General features: G+C 33.8%; 4 protein-coding genes across 5 annotated transcripts; 1 reads left to right on the top strand and 3 right to left on the bottom strand.

The window, feature by feature from the left end:
• On the bottom strand, positions 1 to 914 carry LOC147411514 (ubiquitin domain-containing protein 7SL RNA1-like). Its single transcript, XM_086453350.1, has one exon. The coding sequence runs from the start codon at positions 805 to 807 to the stop codon at positions 1 to 3; it is 807 nt and encodes a 268-aa protein (XP_086309476.1). The 5' UTR covers positions 808 to 914.
• A 6,221-nt stretch (positions 915 to 7,135) lies between these two features.
• On the bottom strand, positions 7,136 to 7,888 carry LOC147411513 (Ubiquitin-like superfamily protein). Its single transcript, XM_086432210.1, has one exon. The coding sequence runs from the start codon at positions 7,886 to 7,888 to the stop codon at positions 7,136 to 7,138; it is 753 nt and encodes a 250-aa protein (XP_086288336.1).
• Positions 7,889 to 8,811: 923 nt separating this feature from the next.
• On the bottom strand, positions 8,812 to 18,472 carry TDP1 (tyrosyl-DNA phosphodiesterase-like protein). 2 transcript variants are annotated; one of them, XM_086449390.1, is made up of 16 exons: positions 18,178 to 18,472; positions 17,892 to 18,077; positions 17,528 to 17,803; positions 16,478 to 16,708; positions 14,894 to 14,954; positions 14,550 to 14,617; positions 14,194 to 14,451; positions 13,570 to 13,659; positions 12,836 to 12,970; positions 12,352 to 12,501; positions 11,402 to 11,505; positions 10,644 to 10,697; positions 10,422 to 10,512; positions 9,579 to 9,656; positions 9,275 to 9,431; positions 8,812 to 9,185 (listed from the first exon to the last, which is right to left on the bottom strand). In XM_086449390.1, exons 1-16 carry the CDS (start codon positions 18,190 to 18,192, stop codon positions 9,112 to 9,114), a joined length of 2,028 nt encoding a protein of 675 aa, XP_086305516.1. In that variant the 5' UTR covers positions 18,193 to 18,472; the 3' UTR covers positions 8,812 to 9,111. The 2 variants fall into 2 exon arrangements, with proteins under 2 accessions (XP_086305516.1, XP_086305525.1); XM_086449399.1 differs by having other exon boundaries at positions 9,284 to 9,431; positions 18,178 to 18,452.
• Positions 18,473 to 18,633: 161 nt separating this feature from the next.
• On the top strand, positions 18,634 to 23,484 carry LOC147411511 (uncharacterized). Its single transcript, XM_086449413.1, has 5 exons — positions 18,634 to 18,815; positions 18,892 to 18,989; positions 20,783 to 20,882; positions 21,887 to 22,069; positions 23,219 to 23,484. The coding sequence occupies exons 1-5, from the start codon at positions 18,759 to 18,761 to the stop codon at positions 23,339 to 23,341; spliced, it is 561 nt and encodes a 186-aa protein (XP_086305539.1). The 5' UTR covers positions 18,634 to 18,758; the 3' UTR covers positions 23,342 to 23,484.
• Positions 23,485 to 23,815: the final 331 nt, after the last annotated feature.

Raw genomic sequence — 23,815 nt, 5'->3', positions numbered from 1 at the left:
CTATGATCCGCCAGTTACGCTCCCATTGAAGATCTCTATAGTATCACCTTGCTTGACATCATGCCAACGATACGAGCGATCATCATCCATCACATTCTGTTTGTAGATAAAGAAGTATCCATCAGTTGGAAGATGAAAGTTAATGTGTTGCTGCAACCTTTGAAGCTCCTTCCTTAACTCTCCCACTTTATCCGAAGCATTCACCTCAACTTGAATCTTCTGAGTTCCACACTTTGGCAACACCATCAACTTCAATTTCTTCGAACCCTTAGATACAGATGTTGTTGCCGGAGGGAAAGGCATGATGATGACATTAACTTCAGAGAAATTGGATATCAAGTAATCCCCTAGAGATCGACGATGATCCACTAGTTCGGCACCATTGAAAACAAGTACAAACCGATTAATTGGAAGACCCTCAACTTCATGAATCTTCTCCTTCAGCAGACCAACGGTATCCGTCACATCCATCCCAAGAGAAATCTGCCTTTTTGACATTGGAATTTTTATAAGAAGTTGAACTTTTGTCGATAATGTTGATGATGATGGTTCCATCTTTGTTATGGGTATGGATTTTTCAGGTTCAGGTGAAATCTGGAGCTGGATTCGAGACCCTTGAAGGATTTCGTAGAACTCGGTATCGCGATCGTCGAGCATGATCTGGTTGTTGAAGATTAGGGTTTGTCTAGAGACAGGGATCCCTTGGTATTTTTGAACGTACTCTTTCAACTCTAGAACTGTAGAGAAGAACCACACTTCAATGGTGAATTCCCGCCCTGTTGAGCTTTCAAAAAAGGTGACATCCATTGATGCTGAAGATGATGAAGGTGACGTCTAGAAATATTTGTTGTAAAGAGCTGGTTAGGGACTTAGGGTTTTTCTATCTGATTGAGATAGTGAGGATGAAGAATTCGTCTAAGCTAGTCATTCTCTACCAAACCGGATTTTTCGCTAGCTCTTGATTGGGTTGTTGAGATTCGTTACAAGATTTGCTGTTAAAAGTTTGAGTAACGCTAGCCTTACTAACTTTGTAAGATTTAAAGTCTTACTAAGGGTCGTTGAGCTTATTTGTGGTATCCAAAAAAAACATGATCCGATGACACTAGGATATAGTAGAGGACAAAATTATGAGCTTTCTATCAAGGGTCCCGTTCAGCACCCTAAGCTTTACCACACATTTTAACAAACGTGTTTTGTCTTACATGGGTTAGAAGTTTTGGAATGGGCTGATTTTTGGTGAGGATGATCTCTATGGTTAGAGATCATCCTCACCAAAAATCAGCCCATTCCAAAACTTCTAACCCCATCAAAAATGGTTTACAAAAAATGGACGGTCCACGATTTTTCAACGTTTAAACATGGGGCTAAACATTTCAGAATGGGCTGATTTTTGGGGAGGATGATCTTCTAATCATAGAGATCATCCTCACCAAAAATCAGCCCATTCCAAAACTTCTAACCCATGTAGGACAAAAAACGTTTGTTAAAGTGTGTGGTAAAACTTAGGGTGCTGAACATTTCCCTTCTATCAAAGATAAAAAAATATTGAACAACCTTATTAAATTTAAATTTTAGTAGGCAATAGCCATCCATTTTCACAACCATGGATAAAGCCCTATTTTATTTCATTTTTTAATATTTTTTGTCACCCAGTTTTTCAATGAAATCTAGAGGGCTGTTGTACCCAAACTTCTTACTAATTCGGAATATGGCAAAATTTTGATTCATTAAAATTTGAGTTGTATTCCATTTTGGATTGCAAAAATTCGATCTTAAATTTGGTAAAAAATTCAATAAATGAAAAATATGCGGCATATGCTTCATATGTATGTTATCCATTTCATTTAAAAAATTTGGAAACTAAAAATTCGGCCCGATGATAATGATGATGATGATGAAATTGGTGATGTTAATTAATGGTAATGGTGACGGTCATGGTAATAATGATGGTGGTTATAATGAGGACATTGAGGTTATGGTTCCATTGATTTTTTTAAAGAAGACCAAAGTCAATGGACAAATTATCAATTTGAAAAATTAAGATATAATCTCAAATAAATGTACAGATGTGTCTTATTATTTTTTTTTAAATAAAAGGGATATTTTTCATGTAAAAAGGTGGATTCCTCCAAAATTTTGAAGCATAATTGCTTCAAAGTCAACTTCTGTTATACGTCACAATTGACAAGTTTACACTTTGCACCATACACCAAGTTATAATAGCACTGAATTTTATAAAAATTCGTAAAAAAAGTGTTTTATTCTTTTCAAACTTAAAATCCATGAATGATTCAAAATAGTTCAATAATCCAGAGAATAATACTTTCATTGGAAAAAAAAAAAAAATCCATGAATATTTTTCAAGAATTAAACAGGAGATTGCTTACAAGGGTTTCTAGTGGTAGAGTTATATGGGGACAAGTGGGGCTATAGCCTCATTGAACTTTTTAAAAAATAAAAATAAGTGACTAGCCTCTAAGTTGTTTTACTCACCAATACGTATCCTTGTAAGACTACTCAAATTTATAATTTTATATAGAAAAAGTGATTTAATCTCTCATGTTTTGACTGTCATCCGTTATTTAGTATGTAGAAACATAGAAACAAAGTTCAGATTTGGTAATTATTCGGAGCAAATTAAATTTCAGTTAATTTGGATAAATTTGCAAAAGTTCCATAAATATAAAAAACAAACAAACAAACTTGAGGAATATTTAAGTTTCTTTCCAAAATCCACCATCATTAACTTCTTAAAAATCTTTTCCTCTTCTTGAAATTTTAATTTTGAAGATGATAAAATTTTCAAGTATCAAGCCTAAGCCACATTTTTTTATATAAATCATAACATCTATGGTTTTAGTAAGAATCTTGTATCACTCTTATGGAGATTGTTCGCCAACCATTGTTTGTTGTGATGGATCAAATTTGACGGATCTTGACGTCGAATTTACCCAATTTTCGTAGTGCTAGTCAACAATTGTTTGTATTTTACCCTCATTGACCAAAAAACATGGTTTCGTGCCTTTTTTTTTTTTTTGGATTGCCAATTTGGTAATGTAGTTGAGCTCAATGACCCTTAGTAAGGAAATGCTTTCTTAAAACTTTTTCTAAATCTAAGACTTATATTAGGATTGTTAATTGGCACCGTTAACAGAACCCATCTAAAAAAATAAAGACTACAACCTTAAGCTTATATAAGGTTCAAAATTTTCAACCCATTATAAAAATATATATAGGGAATGCTAACATCCAATACTTCATGGGGACGTTAGCATTGTTCACCATATTTATTTTTTAATAATATCCTTCTCCATTTTATTTTTTAGTGAAAAAGACAATTGTGTATTAGTCTTTTACATAATAAATACTTATTTACATAATAAATGTTATGAATATTTAAATATTTTAAATTTTATATATATATATATATATATTTTATAATAAATGCTTTTGATGCTAACATAATAAATGTATTTATTATGTAAAAGACTAAATACCTTTGTCTTTTTCACTAAAAGATAAAATAAAGAATGGTATTATAGGAAAAAAAGTGTTGGACAATGTTAAGCTCCCCTCATTGTTTTGTCTTTTAGTGAAAAAAGCAAGGGTGTATTGATCTTTTATGTTATAAATAGTTGTTTACATAATAAATGTTATGAGCATTTAAATATTTTAACAATCAATGCCAACATAATCAATGCATTTCTTAATGGCATAATAAACATATATATTGTGTAAAAGACTAACATACCCTTATCTTTTTTACTAAAACAAAATTAAGAGGGGTATTATTATTAAAAAAAAAAAAGTATTTGATAATGCTAACATGGACATGAGGTTTTGGATGTTAGCATTCCCCTTTGCATATATATATATATATATATATATATATATATATATATATGGGCAGCGTTTTACATATAACATTCTAGACAACGTTTTATCCTAAATGATAAAACAGCTTCTGAATGGGCTGATTTTTTGTGAGAATGATCTCTATGATGAGTAGATCAACCTCACACAAAAAATTTGTAGATTCTAAAACTTCTAACCCTATAAAAAGTGGTTACAAACTAACGGTTAAAATAAACAGTCAATGATTCTTTAATTTATAAACTGTGGCTAGCAATTTCATAATAGGCTGATTTTTTGCAATGATGATCCCCTTCACTATAGAGATCATCATCACAAAAAATCAATCCATTCCAAAACTTTTTGCCTGTATAAGACAAAACACGTTGTCTAGAACGTTGTTTTGAATGTTGTCTATGGATCCTGACTCTATATACATATATATAATAAAACACAATTGTAGGTCTCATTTCAGCTAGAGTTTTGGAGTGGGGTCCATACTATTCACCCCATTTCTCTTAACTCCCTTCAATTTTAATGTCTTTCCTCTCCTCCTCCTTTTAAATAATATCCTTCCAATTTCATTATCTTTCCTCTTTTACCTCATTTTTCAAACTTTATTATTTTTCTTTTTTACTCCCAAACCCCGAAGAAGATGCCCACGTTATCATGAACTTTATTATATATAGGATTGGGATTCATTGACTCATAAAGAATGACCAATAAGGAAACATAAGATCCCAATCGTTTAGATAATAAATCCAACAGTTGAAATTTATGCATGTCTCGATAACACATATCTCAGATATACTTATCCCGAGAATAAATCTCAACCACTGGATTTTGTATTTAAAAGATTGAGATCATGTGCTTTTCCATGAGTCAAGGGATCTTGACTTATATATAAGGAACGGTTCATGGTACACTAATTGTGACAAAATGTATGACAATGACTTTTGTCTTATATGAATTATAAGTTTCAGAATGGGCTGATTTTGGGGATCAAAAGTTTTGGAATGGGCTGATTTTTGTCACAATTAGTTATGTATATAACATTGCCATATATATATATGTAAAGAGAGACGGAGAGAGAGATAGACAAACAGAGAATTTTATAAACAAAAATTTAAATCAATAAATTTATTTTCATCTCTAACCCTTTTTCAGTTAGGATGGAGATTGGACCACTATTTCAATAAATAGTGATATGAAATGATTCAAAAAACTTTTGAATGTGAATAAATTTGACATTGGACCAGGCGTGCTAGTGTCAAGTTTGTGCTTAATCAATTTAGCCCCAATAGAGACATAGGATTGGTCTAAGGTGAAGTCCACCACTTTACGAATGGATAAATACTCAATGAAATCCAGCCCGAACTTCTTATAGATTATAGACACATTAGTTAAGGGATAAAGAAGAGAGAAAATAAAGTTGTAGTGGTATTGTTGAAAAAAAAGGTAGAAGAATAAAGACAATAAAGTTGGAAGGGTATTATTGAAAAATGGAGTAAAGGTAAAAGAGAATAAAGTAGGGGTATTATTTGAAAGAGTCGTACTAGAGTGACCTTAATGTAGAACCTCATATTGCACTTCTTGACGCGAAAGTGGATAGCAACCATAGATGCTTTTTCACTCTAATCTTGATGAAAAGCGTCTATGGCTCCCATACACTTTCACGTCAAGAAGTGCAATATGAGATTCCAGCCTGAGGTCACATCAACATTATTTTGTTTGAAAAGATAGAAGAGAAAAAATAATAAAATTGAAGAAGTATTCTCAGAAAAGAAGAGAGAAAACATAATAAAGTTAAAATTGTTCTTCAAGATATGTTAAAATTAAAAGAAACATTGTCTATGGGAGATAAACATTGAGAGTAGACACCCTGTTATCTTATTATATAGACTATAGTTTACTTGTAGTTAGGGCTGCAACTCAGGTGGATTGGGAATCAACCCATGTCCAAGCCTAACTTGATAAACACCCACCCACACCCATGCCCAACCTTACCTTGGGTATGAAATGCTCAACCCGAATTCAACTCAAGTCAGGTTGGTTGGGTTAATTCATTCCCTATTAATGCTAGGTAATTTAATATTGAGAACGGTTTATATAAAGATAAGTGGCATGAAAAGGTGAAGGAATAATCTTGTAAATGGAGGACAAAAAAGGGAATAAATTAAAGTTGAAATTTTTTCTCGCATGCCATATTGAATCTGAACCGCCCCCTCAAGGGGATAAACATTAGGGGAAGAACGGTTGTGATTCACTATATAGAATATAGATATATAACTTCTTAACAACTTAACCCATGTTCTCACGTTTTTCTCGTTTTCTTAACAACAAGCAATTTTAGTTCTCTAACGTTTTGCTCTCTCTACGTAAGAAACAGTTCTAGTTTTTAGTAGAAAGGTAGCAGTCTTTAGGTAAAATGGGACACCAAATGATGGGCTTAAAAATCCACAGATAATGGGCCTATCGATGTATTACCAGTTAGTAGTCCAGATATGGTTAAAATGTTTTGGTCAGGTCTCCTTCATTCAAAAAAGTCATTTTATAATAACTAAAAATCTCTGACCGTCCGTGGGCTTACCCATTTTATAAAGCCCATAACAAAGAAATGCTTGGATTCAATTGATGAAAATCACGAAGTTGGCTGTTTTGTTTCGCGTGTAGGTTGGCTAATGGGCTATGAGATTCCAATGACTATACCACATGGCATATTAAGGATATGTGGATGTACGTAACTACTCAACTCCCTGTACTACCAAATTCTAACTCTTTAAACTATGATTATTATCAAGTTCTTAAACAAAGAAAATATTTTAATATTTAAAAAAAAAAAATCCATTTTTTTTTTAAATTACCAAAAGCTAATTAAATGACTGAACATTCCAAGCGTTTTAGTAACTCGTTAGACTGTCCAACATTTTAAATGGAGGCTGCGGGTATTAAAAGCGTTTTAATCATTAGAAAGGCATTTTTGGTGAGTTAGTCGTTAGAAATTAGTGGATAAAGCATATTTTGGACCCACTCATAGTTGCTTCATTTCATCTAAATCTCGTCCCCAAATATTTGATATTTCTTAAATTCTATTTGCATTAGATTTCAGACAAGAAAAGTATAAGATGGTATAACTGAAATTATTTTCTTATTTCTTAATTAGAAGGAAGAAAGAACAATTATAACAAGAAACTACTTTTACCAAAGTAAGATGTAAAGCTCTCTAATACATTTCTCCATTATTAATCTAATCAAACTTGTATTTCCTACCATTTCTATAATTTTAGTTTTCACGACTTATGGTTCCTTTAAACACATACAAAGAATCTCCATTTTCAACACCATGCCATCGGAGGCTGCAATTGTCTTGCATTATTCTTTGTTTGTGAATGAAGAAGTAGTCATCCCGGGGAAGAACCTTTTCCTCCAACAATATTTGTCTCAACTCGTTAACGGTATTAGAATCCTTCATCTCTAATGGGATTCTTGCTGAATTAAGTAAGTTAGAACAAGTCTGCACAACCAAACTTAATCTTCTCGGTGGAGGCTCAGCTCTTAGACGTATTGCGTTTTTGCAGATCACATTAATTTCAGAGTGATCGTTGATCCCATATTCGCTTAAACACCGATAGTCTTCTTTCATTTCTATTCCAGAAAAGACAAGTGTTTGTCTTTTGATGGAAGCACCATCAATTATGTGAATTTTCTCCTTTAAACTTCCCACGGTTTCATTTCTGTCTACTTGGATATTTATTTGTCTCTTTGATATTTTAATAGTAATATTAATTTTATTATAAGGTTCTTGAGGAAGTTCACTTGGTTTAAAGGTGAGATCAATTTTTGTACCTTCAAGTACAATGGGATAATCTTCCATGTCAAGTCCATCTAATAATTCGAAACCATAAACTGAGAGAATTTGTGTAGTTACTTGAACACCCAAGAATTGTTCGATCTTCCTTTTTAGTTCAAGAACAGGTTCCTTTAGACCCAATTCCATGGTGAATTCGCCTGCTGTTGTGACAATGATGACCTTCATTTTGTGTCGTGGATCAGTCTGAGGAGAAATTAAAGACAATTAGTTCAATATCTATTAAGTTAGAAACAATTAATACAATTTAAGAGGAAATATTAGTTTGATGTTTTGTTTAAAAACAGAGGACAAACTCACATTCTCTGTTGGGCTTAAGAAATTTGCAAAAACTTCAATTGTTTAATTCTTAAGTTCTATAAGGTGAGTGGAAAAAGGGTGAATTTAAATGTAAAATTCATGCTAAGAAGATGAGTGTTACCATCTTTATGCTTTATTCATTTGTAATGTGTTTTTTAAGCATGAAAACATTGGTGAATATTTATAAAAACAATTAAAAATGACATAAATGCCCACTTCTTCAACCTATAACCAAAGTAATGATTTTTTCTTCCCAAACCATTCATCTTTAATGTCTTCAACCTCAATCTATCAGTTTCAAACTTCCTTTGATCACTTGTTGAAAATTCTTGATTTTTCTGTCCAAAATACCATCATTTTGTACTTCAAAAGTCCTATTTGTTCTTGAGGTTTGAAGTAGATATGATCTTAAGGTTGAAGAGAAAAAATGAGGGCTTTAGTTACAGATTGAAGAGGGATTTTAGGTCATTTTTCATTAGTGAATAATAACAGACTGAGTTCAAGGTGCATGTTATCAATTTGAAAACACGGGAGTATCCCAATTAATCATGTAGACATGAGAAATTACCCTCTATAAACACCATTAATCTAAGTAACTAGTGCAAATTGCCAACAGTGAGGATTGTTTTTTTCTTTTGTTCAGTTTTTTCCATCTTATATGTATGAACTCCCCAAAAGACAGGGCTATTAAAGTTATCTGATAGCATCGATTACATTCCTAAGTAGTCTCCAAAGTGGGTCACAGATTAGAATATCATTTGTCCAAACTGTAGACATGATGGATTCAACAGTGAAAATAAAAACTGGCTCCATTGGCGGCCTTAATTCATAATCCCGATAGGAAAAAAGTACTCATTTGATCAATCGAAACCCATTTGTTCAACGTCCCATTTACAAAGCCTTTCGATGCTCAAACCTTTCTGCATTTCTGTTTTTAGGCATCCGATCCTGAAATAGTAAACCTGAGTACAACAGGCCTGTACAATTCTTGCAACTGTGGAAGGAGTCCTAAAATTAAATAACTTCTATAACAAAGAAAAGAAAAAAATGATGACCAAGTTGATGGATAAGGAATCCTGGCTGGAGTATAGTTAAAAGTGTCTCGGCCAAACTTGACCATAAACATCCTTCTTGTTATATCGCTTGTCCCACGACCAAGGCACATCTGAAGCAACAAAAAGAAAATATTACTTGAGTTTAATGGAAAATGTTCAAATCAATAGTCCTAACAGTGTTGAAAAATAGAGTAGCCACTGATTGAACCTTCAGATGAGTATGTTTGTGGAGGCAGTTGATATGGCACCGGCAATGGGATTACTTCAGATGATGAACCTTTACTACTGTTTTCTTGCCCACATAGAGTCACGAGTTTCGTTCTGTGGTGACCATTTGCTGGTGATGTGGAACTACCCTGAAAGCAGAGAAGAACCAGAATGACCACCAAGGTTTATAATCTCGAAGAAGTCAAAAAGCATTCAAGGACAATAGCTTGATAATTCCTGAACATTACAGAGTCAATATAAATTAAAATTTTGAATATCTAGATTATTCCCGTTACCTCTGCAGATCCACCATTGTCTGTGCAAGAAAATGTACAACCATCTTTATTAGATTGTGGTAAAAACAGCACCCCCAGCTGAAATGATTGAAAAAGAAAAGAACATCAAACAATGTTCTAATATTCCTATTGGAAAAGTAATTGCAAGAGAAACTTCTTTTGCCCTTGAGAATGTAAGGATCATGTATTTTTGTTATTTAAACTCGGAGCAGATCCTTAAAAGCATACAATTTGGATTCAGAATTTATCCAAGACAACTTCTCCAGGTTAATATTGAAATGCTGGAGTCCATTCTGGGTTTTGGAAAGCACCTCCATTAAAAAGGATGACCTGTGGTCATCGTGTAAAATTCTATGTCGCTTATACTTGGATCCCAGAAAGGAAATGTAACCCTGAAAATTGAAAAAACTGGAAGAAAAAAAAAAAGAAGGAAATCTTTGAAATTACTGGATGGTACAGTAACTTAGTCAAAATGTTATTGGTCAATTACATCTTAGGTATTTGAAGTAGTTTTCCAGTATACAAACTTGATTACTTCTTTCTATTTGATATACATTATTGTCGAGGAAAGCTGACAACTATTTTGAGGTCAATCATGGTTGACAATGATTGACATGTTGGAAATACCAGAGTTACAAGCACATGTATGATCTTAAAATGTGATTATGTTCTGCTAAATTTACCTTGACACTACACTATGGGTCATAAAAAGTCAATTATTCTTTGTACATGAACATCAAATCTGATCCCAATCATTCTATCATGATGGAATAATCAAGTATACCATAGAATCTGGAAGATGCTTTTACTAATACATTGGAGGGGAAGTTCTACCAAACATACCTCATAAGAACGGATCATAAGTTGGGAATTATTCTTCTGGAGTGCACCCCAAGCAGCTTTGCTGAGATTTGCTGAAGTTAATAGAAACCAACTGTTGAAAGACAAGGAATCACTTTGACAAATTAAACCAGAAAATCAGCAAGACTTGGATCAATAACCAATGGGAAAAGGCAAAATATAAATCCTAGAAGCATGATTAACAGGTTAGAGACGAGCCCTTACGCAAGATTTTGACCATTATATCGAGTGTATGTCTTTATATGAGGCATTGCACGACTGAAACATCAAATAAACATATTATTACGTAATTGTGCTGCAGTGATCACCAGAACTGTAAGGTCTGTATACAGGTTTAAGTGTGAACTACAAATATGCATATCAAATTCAATATAGCTCAAAATTTTGAGAGCAACCTCACAATCACACCACCAAAGCTTAATTTATAGATGGAAACTAGAAACGTTACAATGTTCATAGAAAAAACCTATAAACCTTGAATCCAAAGTACGTGAGTTTTCTACTACTTGGAAATAATTTCTTAATGGCCAAAGGCATACACTCATGATTAGAAAAATCTTTGATGGATTGGGAATAAAGAAGACAATCCACGTAAGAACAAAAGACTAAATTCTCCTCTGAGCATGCCATCATTCTACTTTTGATTGAAAAGTCTAATTGATGGAGAATAAATTCTTTGCCAATTCATCACACAGGAATTATGCCAGGACAACATTGGTCAAAAACTTTTAAGCTATTTTTATTGCCAATTTTCATAAGGTTGTTAGTTTCTTCACCTAGCCTTCAATAAATGGTTATGCAGTTAGCACAGTGAAAGAATTTAATGAAAAACAACAGCAGAAGCTTTCTTAAAATTCAAAACTTCCTCAAATTGGAAAACTGTCTCAGGACATAAATGTTAAGAACTTATGTGAAACAGAAATATTTTGTCCAATCTTTGAAGAGGCCAATAAATGTAATACCTGCGTCCTGTGTGGTTAGCCTTCAATTTTGCCCAATACTTTTTCAAGAAATCTTTCTCTACATTCTTTTGTGGACTTGGAATGGCATTACCAGCAGCATAACCCTGGGAACGAAGCAAGAAATCAGAGATATAGATCAATCTTCACTGATGGCCAGGCAGAAATGAAAGTGAAGACAAATCGATGAACCTAAAATGAAAAAAGATACTAAAAGCAATTCAAAACTGCACCAGTAAATAAATATGACTGTAAATTGGGATAGTAGAACAACAATTGGGATGAAACTCTGCACTTCCTGGATTATACGACACATACAGATGCAATTGTTCCATGATATGTCAATGGCACGCTTCCATGTTTAGTTTTGTTAAGTATTTAAATGATGTTAAATGTAATTAATCTACCAATATTGCAAACATGCGTACAATCAAGATTTGTTGCAGCTTACAGCATACATTTTATATGTTTTTTTTCCTTGGAAAAACAAATAAGGAAAATGTTGAGTTCAGAAGTAGATAAATAGCCTGAGTAGGTTGTCATATTATGGTATCACAGATACCAGCTACTTGGGCAAAGCAAAACTACAATATCAAGAGTAGCCAAGTCAAAGAAACAAAATTGCAAAAATAATCATTTATACACATTGGTTTTAACAAAATAATGTCTAAAAAATACAAACCACAACATTACACACTTTGATCTTTAAATTAAATGCTATCTAATTTATTACTATAATATTATGAGAATCTTAGTATAAAAAACAAACTTCATTTATGAACTTGCCAAGTCAAACTCAGTGACTAAGACTGGAATTGGCTGTTAGCGTGAGAGGTGAATAAGAAATTACAATTCAAAGGAAACATAACAAGTATTCTATCAAGCAAAAAAAGTGATATAATGTCAAAGAATCCAAGAGTAGAGTAACCACTCATCTGAGATAATTATATTACCTCTAAAGAGCACCTTACATCTTCCACAGTAGGCCAAATTATAAGTGGTTTCCCCAAGCCCAGAGGTGTTTTGTCCTCTGAAATGCCTGATGACATTGACAATGTGAACTCAGCCATCCACTTCTCATCTAAAGAACCAAGAGAAGAAAACTGAAACAAAATACGACATGTTTTGTTTCAGTGTAAATATTACTAGATAGATAAAAGTAATATCATTCCAAATGTAATAGAATTAGGACTGCTTATGTAAAACAGCAAGAAAGTGCTTAGATTTCATCCTCATATAGTTCCACTTTATTAGTTCTGTCTAGTGTTAGGAGAGCTGATCAGTTGAATGGAATGAAAAGAAAAAGACATAACCCCGAGCAGAAACATTTGTGTACAATATTTGCATACATTAATGCATGTTCGGAGTCAACACCAATATCCATGTCACGAAAAGAAAAATCATGTTAAAAATGTCAAGAAAGTGGGCCAATCATACCTGATAGACAAGAGGCGAATGTTGAAATTCTTTCTCAAAAACATACTCCTGCAGAACAGTACGTAGTTTCATATGTCCCCATTTTTTAAGGTTGGGACCCACATGATATCCAGGAATGGATGCAATTAATCTAACCTGAAATTAATAATAAAAAAAATAAGAACATCATGAAAATAGGAGATTTGTCTGGGAAAATGTTCCAAAAACTGAACAGGAAAGGTATAAGATTAGGAGGATGACACAATGTTTTAATGTCAATACTTTGTGAATCAATGAAGTTAGCAATATTCTAGAAGAAACAGTTCCCAAGAAATGTCCTAATACTCAAATATGAGAGCGGCATCATGATGATTCTTGATCAAGAATCTTCAATATTGAATCTGAATGGAGCATGATCCCTTTTTTGATATAAATGCAGCATATGAATACATGTCGATGTAGTTATTGAATAAAAATAATACTTTCTTGGTAAGTAGCAAGGTTAACCAACAATGAGAAGTGCAAACAGTTTAGGAAATTACTTATACTTTTGATAAAGATGGTGTCTCATGAAAGTTAGACTAGTGAAACTAAAGATATTTTGAGGCCTTAAAGGGTTTACTTTGCATGTGCGGAGAATAGGAGCTAAAGAACCATAACATACAGTTTTCATCAACAGCATCATAACCTACAAATGAGACAAACATTTGACTTCAGACAAAAATAAATTTGAAATTAAAGAAACAATGTAATACCGCTGCACTGCTATAATCGAACTTCTTAAAAAAGGATGAATTGATCTTCACGCTGCCAATGACTGGTAAATTAGCACTAAATTCAGGCCACTGCAAGCATTAAAAAGCAACAGTAATTAGTGCTGTTCCTGCTTAAGCAACCATACGTGTTTTGACATAAAGTTTTCATCAAGAAGGATCTGGAGATTTCCAGCATTTTACTGGTAAGTATCTAGTGTATAAGACAAATACTGGAGGGTTTACTGATTAGATATTCTAATTTCTGCATTTTGCAAAGGATTTGTTATTTTATTGGTCCTAACTCTTCCTAGATCTTCTACTCGGGGCATGTGCAGTCCCCTTCCCCCCATACACACCAGGAAATTTTTGGGATAAATCTAAGGGGGGATTCGAACTCAAGATCTCCACTTCCTTTTAAGAAACAAAGGAATATTTCTTTTACAGAACATACAACATTAGGGAATAAAGAATTATTTCTTGTTTTAGCATAATAGAGGAAGATACACATGCCCTCAGAAAATCGACTCTCCACATTAGATAGAACACATTTTAGGAGCATAAAAAAAATGCATTGTAGTCAAGTTTAGAACTTAGGCCTATATATGAAAGAATATAAACAAATACCTTCAAAGCACTAAGATAATCAACAAGATCATTTTCAAATCCGCATCCTTTGTTCAAATCCTTTTGATCTTTCCAAGGGAAATCTTGCATCCACAAACCTTGGGTTTTGTTGTTCCAGTCAACATATATTAAGTTTGCTGTATGTATAACAACGCGTAACCCTTGAGGATAGACAAGAAGCATGGCCTTCGAATGGTGTGTACCATATGAAATGGGTAGTGGAGGCTTGTGAAAAATCCAATTTGCAGGCTTGTTCTTCTGTAAAGATTCAAAAGTGGTGAAGTTTAGAAAGTCCCAGTATTCAAGATTAAACATCCAAACAGCTCAAGAATTGCTACAACTTTGAGAGCTCAGACCTCCAGTGTACCACCACCTTCTCCATGAACAACAAGCACATGAGGAATCTTTGTCAGAGTTGGACAAGCTACAGAAAATAAACTTCTCTTGCTGTTAGACTACAAAATGCAAGATAAATCCAAGTAAAAAAGCAAAGATATATGGGCAGATCTTGAAAGCATGCAATGCAAACAAATAAAGCAATAGCAGGGCAGAATCATTTTTTTTTTTTAAATGATCTACAATGAAATCCATGTTCAAAGTGTTGTGCTAAAACCCAATTCCAAGACCATGAAAGAGACAAACTGTACTATCAAGGGGAAAAGGAGGTAATTGGAGTCAATCATTAATAAATCAAACTCACCAGATCTCAACCAGTCCATATCCACCATGTAATTTGAAAGGATGGCAACCAGCACATTTCCCTACTAATCAATTAAGCCGACAAACAATCAGTTCCCCTCATGAACCCAGCTAACTAATTATCAAAGGGCAAAGAGAAGATAATGGCATAAAAACATCATTTTACATATAATTGATAAAATCTGCAACATTTTTATACTCGTATAAAAAGAAAAAAGTCAATAAAGACCAATTTCAGTTACTCTGTCCTATTATTCTCTTTTGGATCTTTAATCAAAGAGTCATATGGTAAGATATGAGGTAATCTATTTCCTCCTCAAATTTTAGCCTTTTACCAGAAAGTAGTTTGGGATAAAAAAACCCAAAATTTGCAACTCTTAATATATATGCCATATGTTTTTTTTTTTTTAAGTATAAAGATTTTGAAGATTTTATAAATATTTGGAAAGAAAGAGGTTGCAAAGGAGGCTGAGATAGCCCCCAAAAAAGAAAAAACAAGGGAAACCAAAACAAAAGCAAAGCATAAGCATAACCATACATATATATGCCATATGCAGAGGGGAATGCAAGCCTTTTTTTTCATTTCTCATTTCTTGCAGAGTGGAATGGGAAGCTTAGGGATTCTTCCTCTCTATTTTGTGTATCTTAGGTTCTCTTTAGTTACATGGGTGATGCAACCCAACTAGTCAAGTAGTCCTTTTATTCTGGAGAGTTCCACCATATTAGATTTGTTGGACAATCAGGAAATAGAAAAAAGGAATTTTTGAAGTCCAAAGCAGGACGATTCCAAACCTTTGCATTTGCATTAACAAGGTATTGGTGGCGTGGATTCGCAATTTTGAAGAATTATAAGATATTGAGGGGGTGACATCACCGTAATTGGAATTCTCCTTTATGGCATTCGCGAAGCATAATTTGCCACTTTTGTAAGCAAAGTCCCAACTCTCAAACTTCAATTGCATTCATGGACATGCGTTCTTCGCATATGCGCTAGGAGATGTTTCACAAGAAAACCACCAACTTATTGCATTAGAAAAATTGCTTGTTGTCAATATTTAATTAATGAGGTCGAATAAGTTCAAAACTTCCTGACATTCTATTTCAAAAAGAAATCACTGCAAAATTTTTGCATTGTGAAAATCAACCGGGCACTTTGCAGGAGATTTCCTGGTGGTTACAAAGCAATACTAAAATTTTCACTGCAAAACATTAGTAGTGCAAATCATTTGTAATTGCAGATGACTTCTTGCATAGCAAACAGGGCCTAAGTGTGGATTAGGTTACACTACCCACACCAAGAAAAAATTTTGGGGGCCCTTTCCCATTTTCTGCTTCTCAGGACGTTTCCCATACCCATTTCCCAATTAATGTTATGAATGATACACTCTTTCAACTATTTAAACATCTCACTAGAGCTATCATTAATTAGATATTTTACTAAGTTATGCTTCTCATAATAAGATTAACCATATCAGCTTTGCCAAGGATATTAACATATAGAAAAAAAAAACATTTTGCTTCTGTTCACAATAAAAACAGGTCTAAAATAACAGAAAATAGCGAAGATAGAAATAAGCATTATCACCTGAAACACATCCTTAATAGAAACTGAGGAGTTATTAGCCCATGCAGGCAGCCCTTGTACTTGCAAAAGTCGAAAGGTTAAAGGTAATTTTTCTTTTGGGGTACTAAAATGACAAATTGCTTCCAAGCCTTCATGAAAGGTAAGATTAGTCTCCACCCTAGACTGAGCGTAACCAGAACCTTTAGTCACCAAAGAGCTTTCTTGTACAAGACTATTGTTTGTCATTTCTGCCTGTTAAAAATTTAGGATGAAAATGACAGACACCATTGAGGAAAAAGTGATACAAATGAGACAGTGAATTTAATTAAAAAACCAAAAAGCAAAAAAATAAAACAAAAAAGTTCCCTCTCATATTTTGGCATTGCTAAGCCATAACCCATTGGCATCAAACAATAATCGAACATAAAATAAAACATCCCTTAAAGTGGAAATTCTCTAACAATCAAATAAAATCATAAGCTTCAACACTTTCAACATGTCATTCTGAATAAATTGGCTTGAGATCATCCATGTAAACTTGGGTTTGTCCACGCCCGAGATAGAATGCCAGTCTTGGTTCTGACTCAAGTTTGACACATTTTAAGTCACCCTTGATCTCATTTTACAGCCTGTCTCGGCTTGACTTGAAATCGATTCAACTTATATCCTGTCCTTGTCTCATTTTGACTCAATCTCAACACCAAACGATCCAGACTCTAAGACAACACTTAAAACCATGAGCCATAGACGTGGTATTCGATGTTGCACATTTTTTGTCCACCTTTCTAATCCTTGTTCAGGACAGAGTGTCGAAGCACAAGATTTGTTTAGTAGTTCCTATAAAATTAGTTTCTCTAGTTTGATTCGTTCATAGAGAGTCTAAACCTACTTTAGTATTGCATTTCTTATAATAGAATAAAAAAATGTCCGAATTTGAAAGTAGTGAAGATCTACAATTAGCTAAGAACTAAAATTGACAGCTCAAGCTTCAAGGAGGTAAATGTTCTACTTCTAGCAAAATACATATATAATATAACACAAAATCCAACAAACTTGTGACAAAAAACAAACCTGCAAAGTTCTAGCAAAAGCTTCATCTTCATCGATCTGCCGCTTTCTCTTAAGAGTTAAATTCTCATTTTTGCTCAGTTTCCTTTCTTCGATTGAAAACCTTTTATTAGTTTCCAATGAAGATTTCTGCTTCTCACCATCCAATGTAACATACTTGAAAACATGATGCCCTGGAATCAACTGTATTATATCTCCATGAACAACCACGATTTTCTCTCGAGAACACAACTTCTTCCTTTGATCCCCAGAACTAATAACAATTGGATTTGATCCCTCCTACAATACAATTTAAATTTCAACAAAAATGTAGAACTACCACACACACACACACACACCACACAAAAACTATAAGATAGAAAAATACCACGATCACATCGGCAGAACCATCAAGCGAAGCTTTTAAGCTGATATGCTTCCGACTCACTCGTTTGTCCGACACAGAAATATCATTTCGGCCCACAACATTGATTCCTTCGAAAATTGGTAATTTAGGGATTGATTCATCTTGTTCTTGAGTGTTACGGAGAGGGACCAAGAACCCAATCTTCACCTATAAGATACCATTAAAGAACAAAAAAATCACAAAAGTAGTTATTATATAACAAGAAGTTACAGTTTAGGGGAAAAAACGAGAGAAAGGAAACAAGTACCTGAGAGTCCGCCATTGATGGGTGAAAGAATGGAATGAATATGATTCTCTGATTCTCAAAGAAGCATTAAATAATAAATAAAAGGATACTTCTCAACCAGTATAATGTAGTCTGTAGAGAGAGTAATCTTCAACCTTCACTATTTGATTTTGGAGAACCAACAGATTTCGATTTTGATCTTTGTTGTAAGTAGGAACCCAGAACGTCTGAGTGTTCTGTCCAAGTAGTTAGGTTGTGTTTGGCTCAAGTTTGGTAGGTCTGTATAGAATCTAATTTTTAATAAAAGATTCTATTGCCACACCAACTTTTACTAACAGATCCCCAAGATGTGTGTTAATTAATTCTTTCGTGGTTTACATGCTACAATGATATGGATAGGCGTGTAATGAAGGATATCAGGAGTAGTTTAGCTATCCGAATCTGGGAGTACAGGATTTGCACCCATAAGCAACTCCGTTTTTCATTGTCAAACGGAGCCGTTATAGAATGAACACAACCTCGTTTCAGGATTCAGAAACACACAAACAAAGATCCAAAGAAAATTCTTTAAAATCTTTGTAGAAGTAAAAAATCATATTTCGATGGCTCCTCTCGCTCCAAGATCTGGAGATGCAGTTTTCGCCAACGTCGAGCGTGTTGTAAGATGCCCTAATTTTAAATTATGGTCTCATTTGTAGGATTATTTTTTCTTGATCTCTTTATAATCGTGTGTAGAATGCGGAGTTGTTTACCTTAACGTACGGCGCTATCGTACGGCAGCTGCTTACTGATCTGGAGGAGGTAGAGGAAGTCAACAAGCAGCTTGATCAGATGTAATTTTTATTTTATTTTATTTTTAAAAGCCTTTTTAGTTCCGTTTTAATTTTATTGTTAATTTTTTATGCTTTTTTTGGGATCCTTGGATGCTAATTTGGAACTTTGGATTTAGAAATTTTGCATTTTGGATTTTATTGTAGAATCTATGTTTCATGTGTGAGGGAATTGACCACCACAACATCTAATTTATTTAGTTTTTTGTTGAGTTCAATCTGTAGGGCATGAACCGTAGTTTGCCCCGTCTCTCTATAGATAGTTGTAGTACTGCTTGCTTGGCAAGTGTAGTTCGTAGTTCCATTTTTTGTTTTAATACTTGAAGTATAGATTATACAACAAACAAAGTTTGGTCTTATTTGTCCATTAAGTTTTCTAAAGTCACAATAAACAAATTTGGTGGAGATCATCAAGTACAAACGTTTACGGACAGGCAGAATTGGATGAACTATTATTTTTACTAAGGGATGAATGGTTTATTCACTCAAGTCTAAGGGAAAAATAAGATGAAATTGATAGATTAGAATCTATGGATTAAATTATTAGAATCAGTCAAATACAATTGGATTTCAAATTTTGGAGTATGTTGTAGCTATCGTAATTTTTCCATTGCTTAATATTAATTATTTTATATGTTGTATACACGTGAGGCTTACACTTTATGCCTCGAGGCGCTAGCCAGCCAAGTGCCTCGCCTCATGCCTCAACATCTGAAAACATTGGTCTGGTTAACAAAGATCCTACACCAGTGCTTTGTGTGTGCACTTTTTTGAGCTTACAAATTCAATTGAGTTATTTGCCTAGTATACCATTAGCTGGCTTTAGGGCTTAAAATGGGTCAGGTTCAGGCCAGATATGAGTATATCCAGATCCAAAATTTTTATTTAGATCCATATCCAAATAAAAAAATTGGATCCTATTAGCTTAAACCATATCTGAACGCTTGAACCATTTTGCTTTCACTAAATCCAGATCAGAACCCAACTGAATTGCTTGATTCGGGTCAAATAATTTCGGACTGTTCAACATTTTCTTGCCATATTTCTTTTTTTTATTGCTATATTATTCTATTTTGCTATTATAGTTCTTTTATTTTACAAAAATTCATTTTATATTAAAGTAGTAGAAAAAAAGATATTTTGAAAAACATAAAAATATAATTTTCAAAGCAATATATAATTCGGATCTAGGCAGATATAGGGATGGATCCATATCTAACCCAAATGTGACTTGGATCAAGGGACATCAATCCATATCTGACCCATTTTTTATTTGGGTCTACTCCAAGGGTCCAAATACGCTAAATTCAGATTCAGATCACTTGGATTTTGGATAAAATCCAACCCATTTTTAGTGCCCTAGCTGGCTTATCTTCTTATGTTTTTTTGGGTTGGGGTTGCCCTCCCCTTCTTATGTAATTGTTTCATACTATTAAAGACAACCCTGGGCCTCTAGCAGAATATATGGCTCTGGATACAGTGGAATGGCAGAATCGGATTTGTGTAGCTAACCATAAGTAATTGTGATAAGGCTTTGTTGTTTGATTTCTTTCGGCATGCTTAACAATGTTTTCTTCCAATACATGTCAATACCTTCTTTATTTGCACAAGATTGCGTGTTGTATGTTTTTGTGATTTAAATAATAATACAATTCCATCAATTTGTTCCTGCATTGATTAGCAATATCTTTCTTTAGTAACCAATCCCAAAACAAAAGGGATTTTTTTGTTTGATAATAAAACTTAATCATTTGGATAGTTATATAATTGAGACCATTTAAGTGTTGTTTTAACAGGGGTTATAACATAGGAATTCGATTGATTGACGAATTTCTAGCAAAGTCCAATGTCTCCAGATGTATCGACTTCAAGGAAACCGCTGAAGTAATTGCAAAGGTATGTTGAATCTATTTAGTTTTACATATTCCCTTCCTTTGAAGGTGCCAGCTGGCAAAGTTGGTAAGGTTTGTGAGAGTTGATACTGCGACCTGGGTTCAAAACCTGTGTTCACCCATTAATTACTGACCACTAACCCACTTACCTTTCAAAATAAGCCCAATTTCTTTTTAGGTTTCTCATAGACACTAAGTTGGCTATTCTGAATTGATATGACTTTGGGATAAATCATTTATTTTCAATTTTTTCTAATGGAATCTGCCTTTGGGTTTTTACTTCTCCCCACAGGCGTTTCAGTATGACCCACTTTGGCTACTACTGTTTTGGTTTCTTTTATGAATTGATACGGAATGCATTTCATGTGTTGAACAGATATTCACTGAGGGGAAAAAAAATCAAATAATCTCCTGAAAAAGTCTGGTTGTTTCAAGGAATATGTAAGAACTGGTGTGCAAATTTTAATTGAAGTTGGTGTGCTACATAGGCCATTCCTTCTCTTTAATTTGAGTTTTCTCTTTGAGGGTCTTTCATAGGTTCCACCTTCCAGAATTTGAACCTCAGAGAAGTGTGCAAAGGTCTTTTCCCCTTATTTTTCTTTCTGCAGAAGTACAGAAAAATGGACTTCCATTCCTAGAAATTTGGAGGAAAAACAGATTTCATTTTTGGAGATGTGGAGTCTTGGGGTTGGCCCTAGATCAGTGATGTGGGCTTTGTGGTGGAATGCATGCATAGTTTCAGAAATGCTAATGCATCAAGTTAGGATAGATTGGATTTTTACATTTCTTTACATAAATTATTACAAATAATCAAAATTTATCACGATCTTGTAAAAGTGAAGCATAGTTACATGTTTTCTGGATATAACATATTTAAGTCACTCTTCTACAACTGGGTGCTTCAAAATGATTCACTTGTCACTGGTTATTATAAATATATTCTAATTTCCTCTCCAATAATACTAGATAGGTTTTATTGATACAGGCTTTGGTGTTTCTTTTAAGCAGGTTGGTTTCAAGATGTTCTTAGGTGTCACAGCATCTGTGACCAATTGGGACTCCGATGGAATGAGTTGCAGCCTTGTTTTGGAGGATAACCCACTAGTAGACTTTGTCGAGCTTCCTGATACATGCCAAGGCCTATATTATTGCAATATCCTAAGCGGGGTTATCAGGGGTGCCTTGGAGATGGTGAATAACTCACATTCATTTTAGTTTATTGTGATGATTATTGCCTCATAATTATTCTTAAAAATGAAAGATGGGTCTACCTTACTATACTTAGTCCATGCATGGAAGACCTAACCTGAAATAGATAGATAGGTGCATCAAATCAAGTAGCTGATGCATGGACTCTGTTGTTGAAGACACTTTTCTGTGTTAAGTTCAGTATTATGTGCTTAAGGGCTTAGTTGGATCTCCGTACTTTGAGTCAATAGTTATCATTTTCTTGATCTTTTCTCTCTCCGTTTAATTAAATTATGTTACTTATTTATCATTTTAAGGTCTGAATGTTGTAGGATTCAAGCATAGACCATTGTTTAGGTTTCATATGTTTCTCCATAATTTTAGCAATACGTTTCGAAGTTATTTGTTTGGAACTGGTCTGATTTTTTTCTTAGTTGTTTTAATAGCAAACCTTGATTATCTAAGTTCCTTTGAAATATGTGTCCTTAAATTGTAGACTAGAATTTCGATTGGCGGTTAGATTTGCATAATTGCTTGATTTTACCTTCTAACTATATATAATGCTCCTTCTCTCCTTCCTCACATTATGAAGAATCGGTCCTTCAAGATAACTTAGATGACATAGAGTATACCTGATCCCTGTGGTTCACATGATCCATTGGCCTTTCTTATAGAGAAACCTGAACCATAGATCAAGGTCTGAAATTTGTCGTCTCAACTGAGAAATAGTTAAGAGTAAGACGATCATATTCTACTCGTGATTTTCTCAAAAATTTTGTTTCTATTCAGTTTTCCCCAATAATTGTTTACTAGGTAAAAATAAATAAAAAAATAAAATAAAATAAAAAATTGGTCAAGGTGCAATGTTTTTCTTTGACTTTGTGATCATTGTAGGTGACTCTGCTGCATATTTAGTGATATTGGATTTTTATAATTTCATATCGAATAGAGTAGAGCTGGAGTTACCAGTTTTCCCATGGTTTTTGGAGAATGATGAATTGTCTTAAGTTTAATGGACCAATCAATGCTACCTACTAAGTTTTAGGAGACCTTAAGTTTGATATTCTTCAGATCTTCTGTAGCAAGTAAGCATAATCTGGTCTTTACTTTGTGTTGTATTTTTTGTTTTATAAGTTTGTGTTTTTATGTAAGGTGTCGATGAAGACTGAAGTGACATGGATTCGTGATATGTTGCGAGGAGATGACGCATACGAGTTGCGGGTGAAGCTTCTGAAGCAGGTTCCCGAAGAATACCCATACAAAGATGATGAGTAACTTAATCTTGTGGTACAGAAATTTTTTGTATATGTAGTTTATGATTCTCTAATTTAGAAGCAATTATTATTATTCCATCTTGTGCTTGGATTCAGTTTTTCTCTATAAATATAGCCAGGATTATACTATTTGGGCTCATATAACCAGTATTTTAACATAATCATTTTATGCATCTTTTCTACATTTTTAATATTCTAGACGTCCAATTGGGTGGACCTTCCTATCGAAACATTGTCACATTTTCTATTAGTCACCCAAATCATCCAGTGTTAAAAATTTTGGTTTGTGATCCCCATCTGGCACTGTTTGAATTGATTTACTAAGCCTTGTTTTGGTAATTTGGTCCAGTGCTAGAGAAGTGTTAGCAGATACTGTAGCAACATCTTGGCCTGCTGATGTTCCGTAATATTTTATGCAATATTCGATTATCTCGACCCAATTAATGATTTTTAGATTAGTAGAACATGCTTCCAC

Source organism: Akebia trifoliata, chromosome 1 (genome assembly GCF_017979445.1).
Source record: "Akebia trifoliata isolate Shusen 1 chromosome 1, ASM1797944v1, whole genome shotgun sequence".
NCBI lineage: Eukaryota > Viridiplantae > Streptophyta > Magnoliopsida > Ranunculales > Lardizabalaceae > Akebia > Akebia trifoliata.
This window is presented reverse-complemented; position numbering and strand designations above follow the sequence as displayed.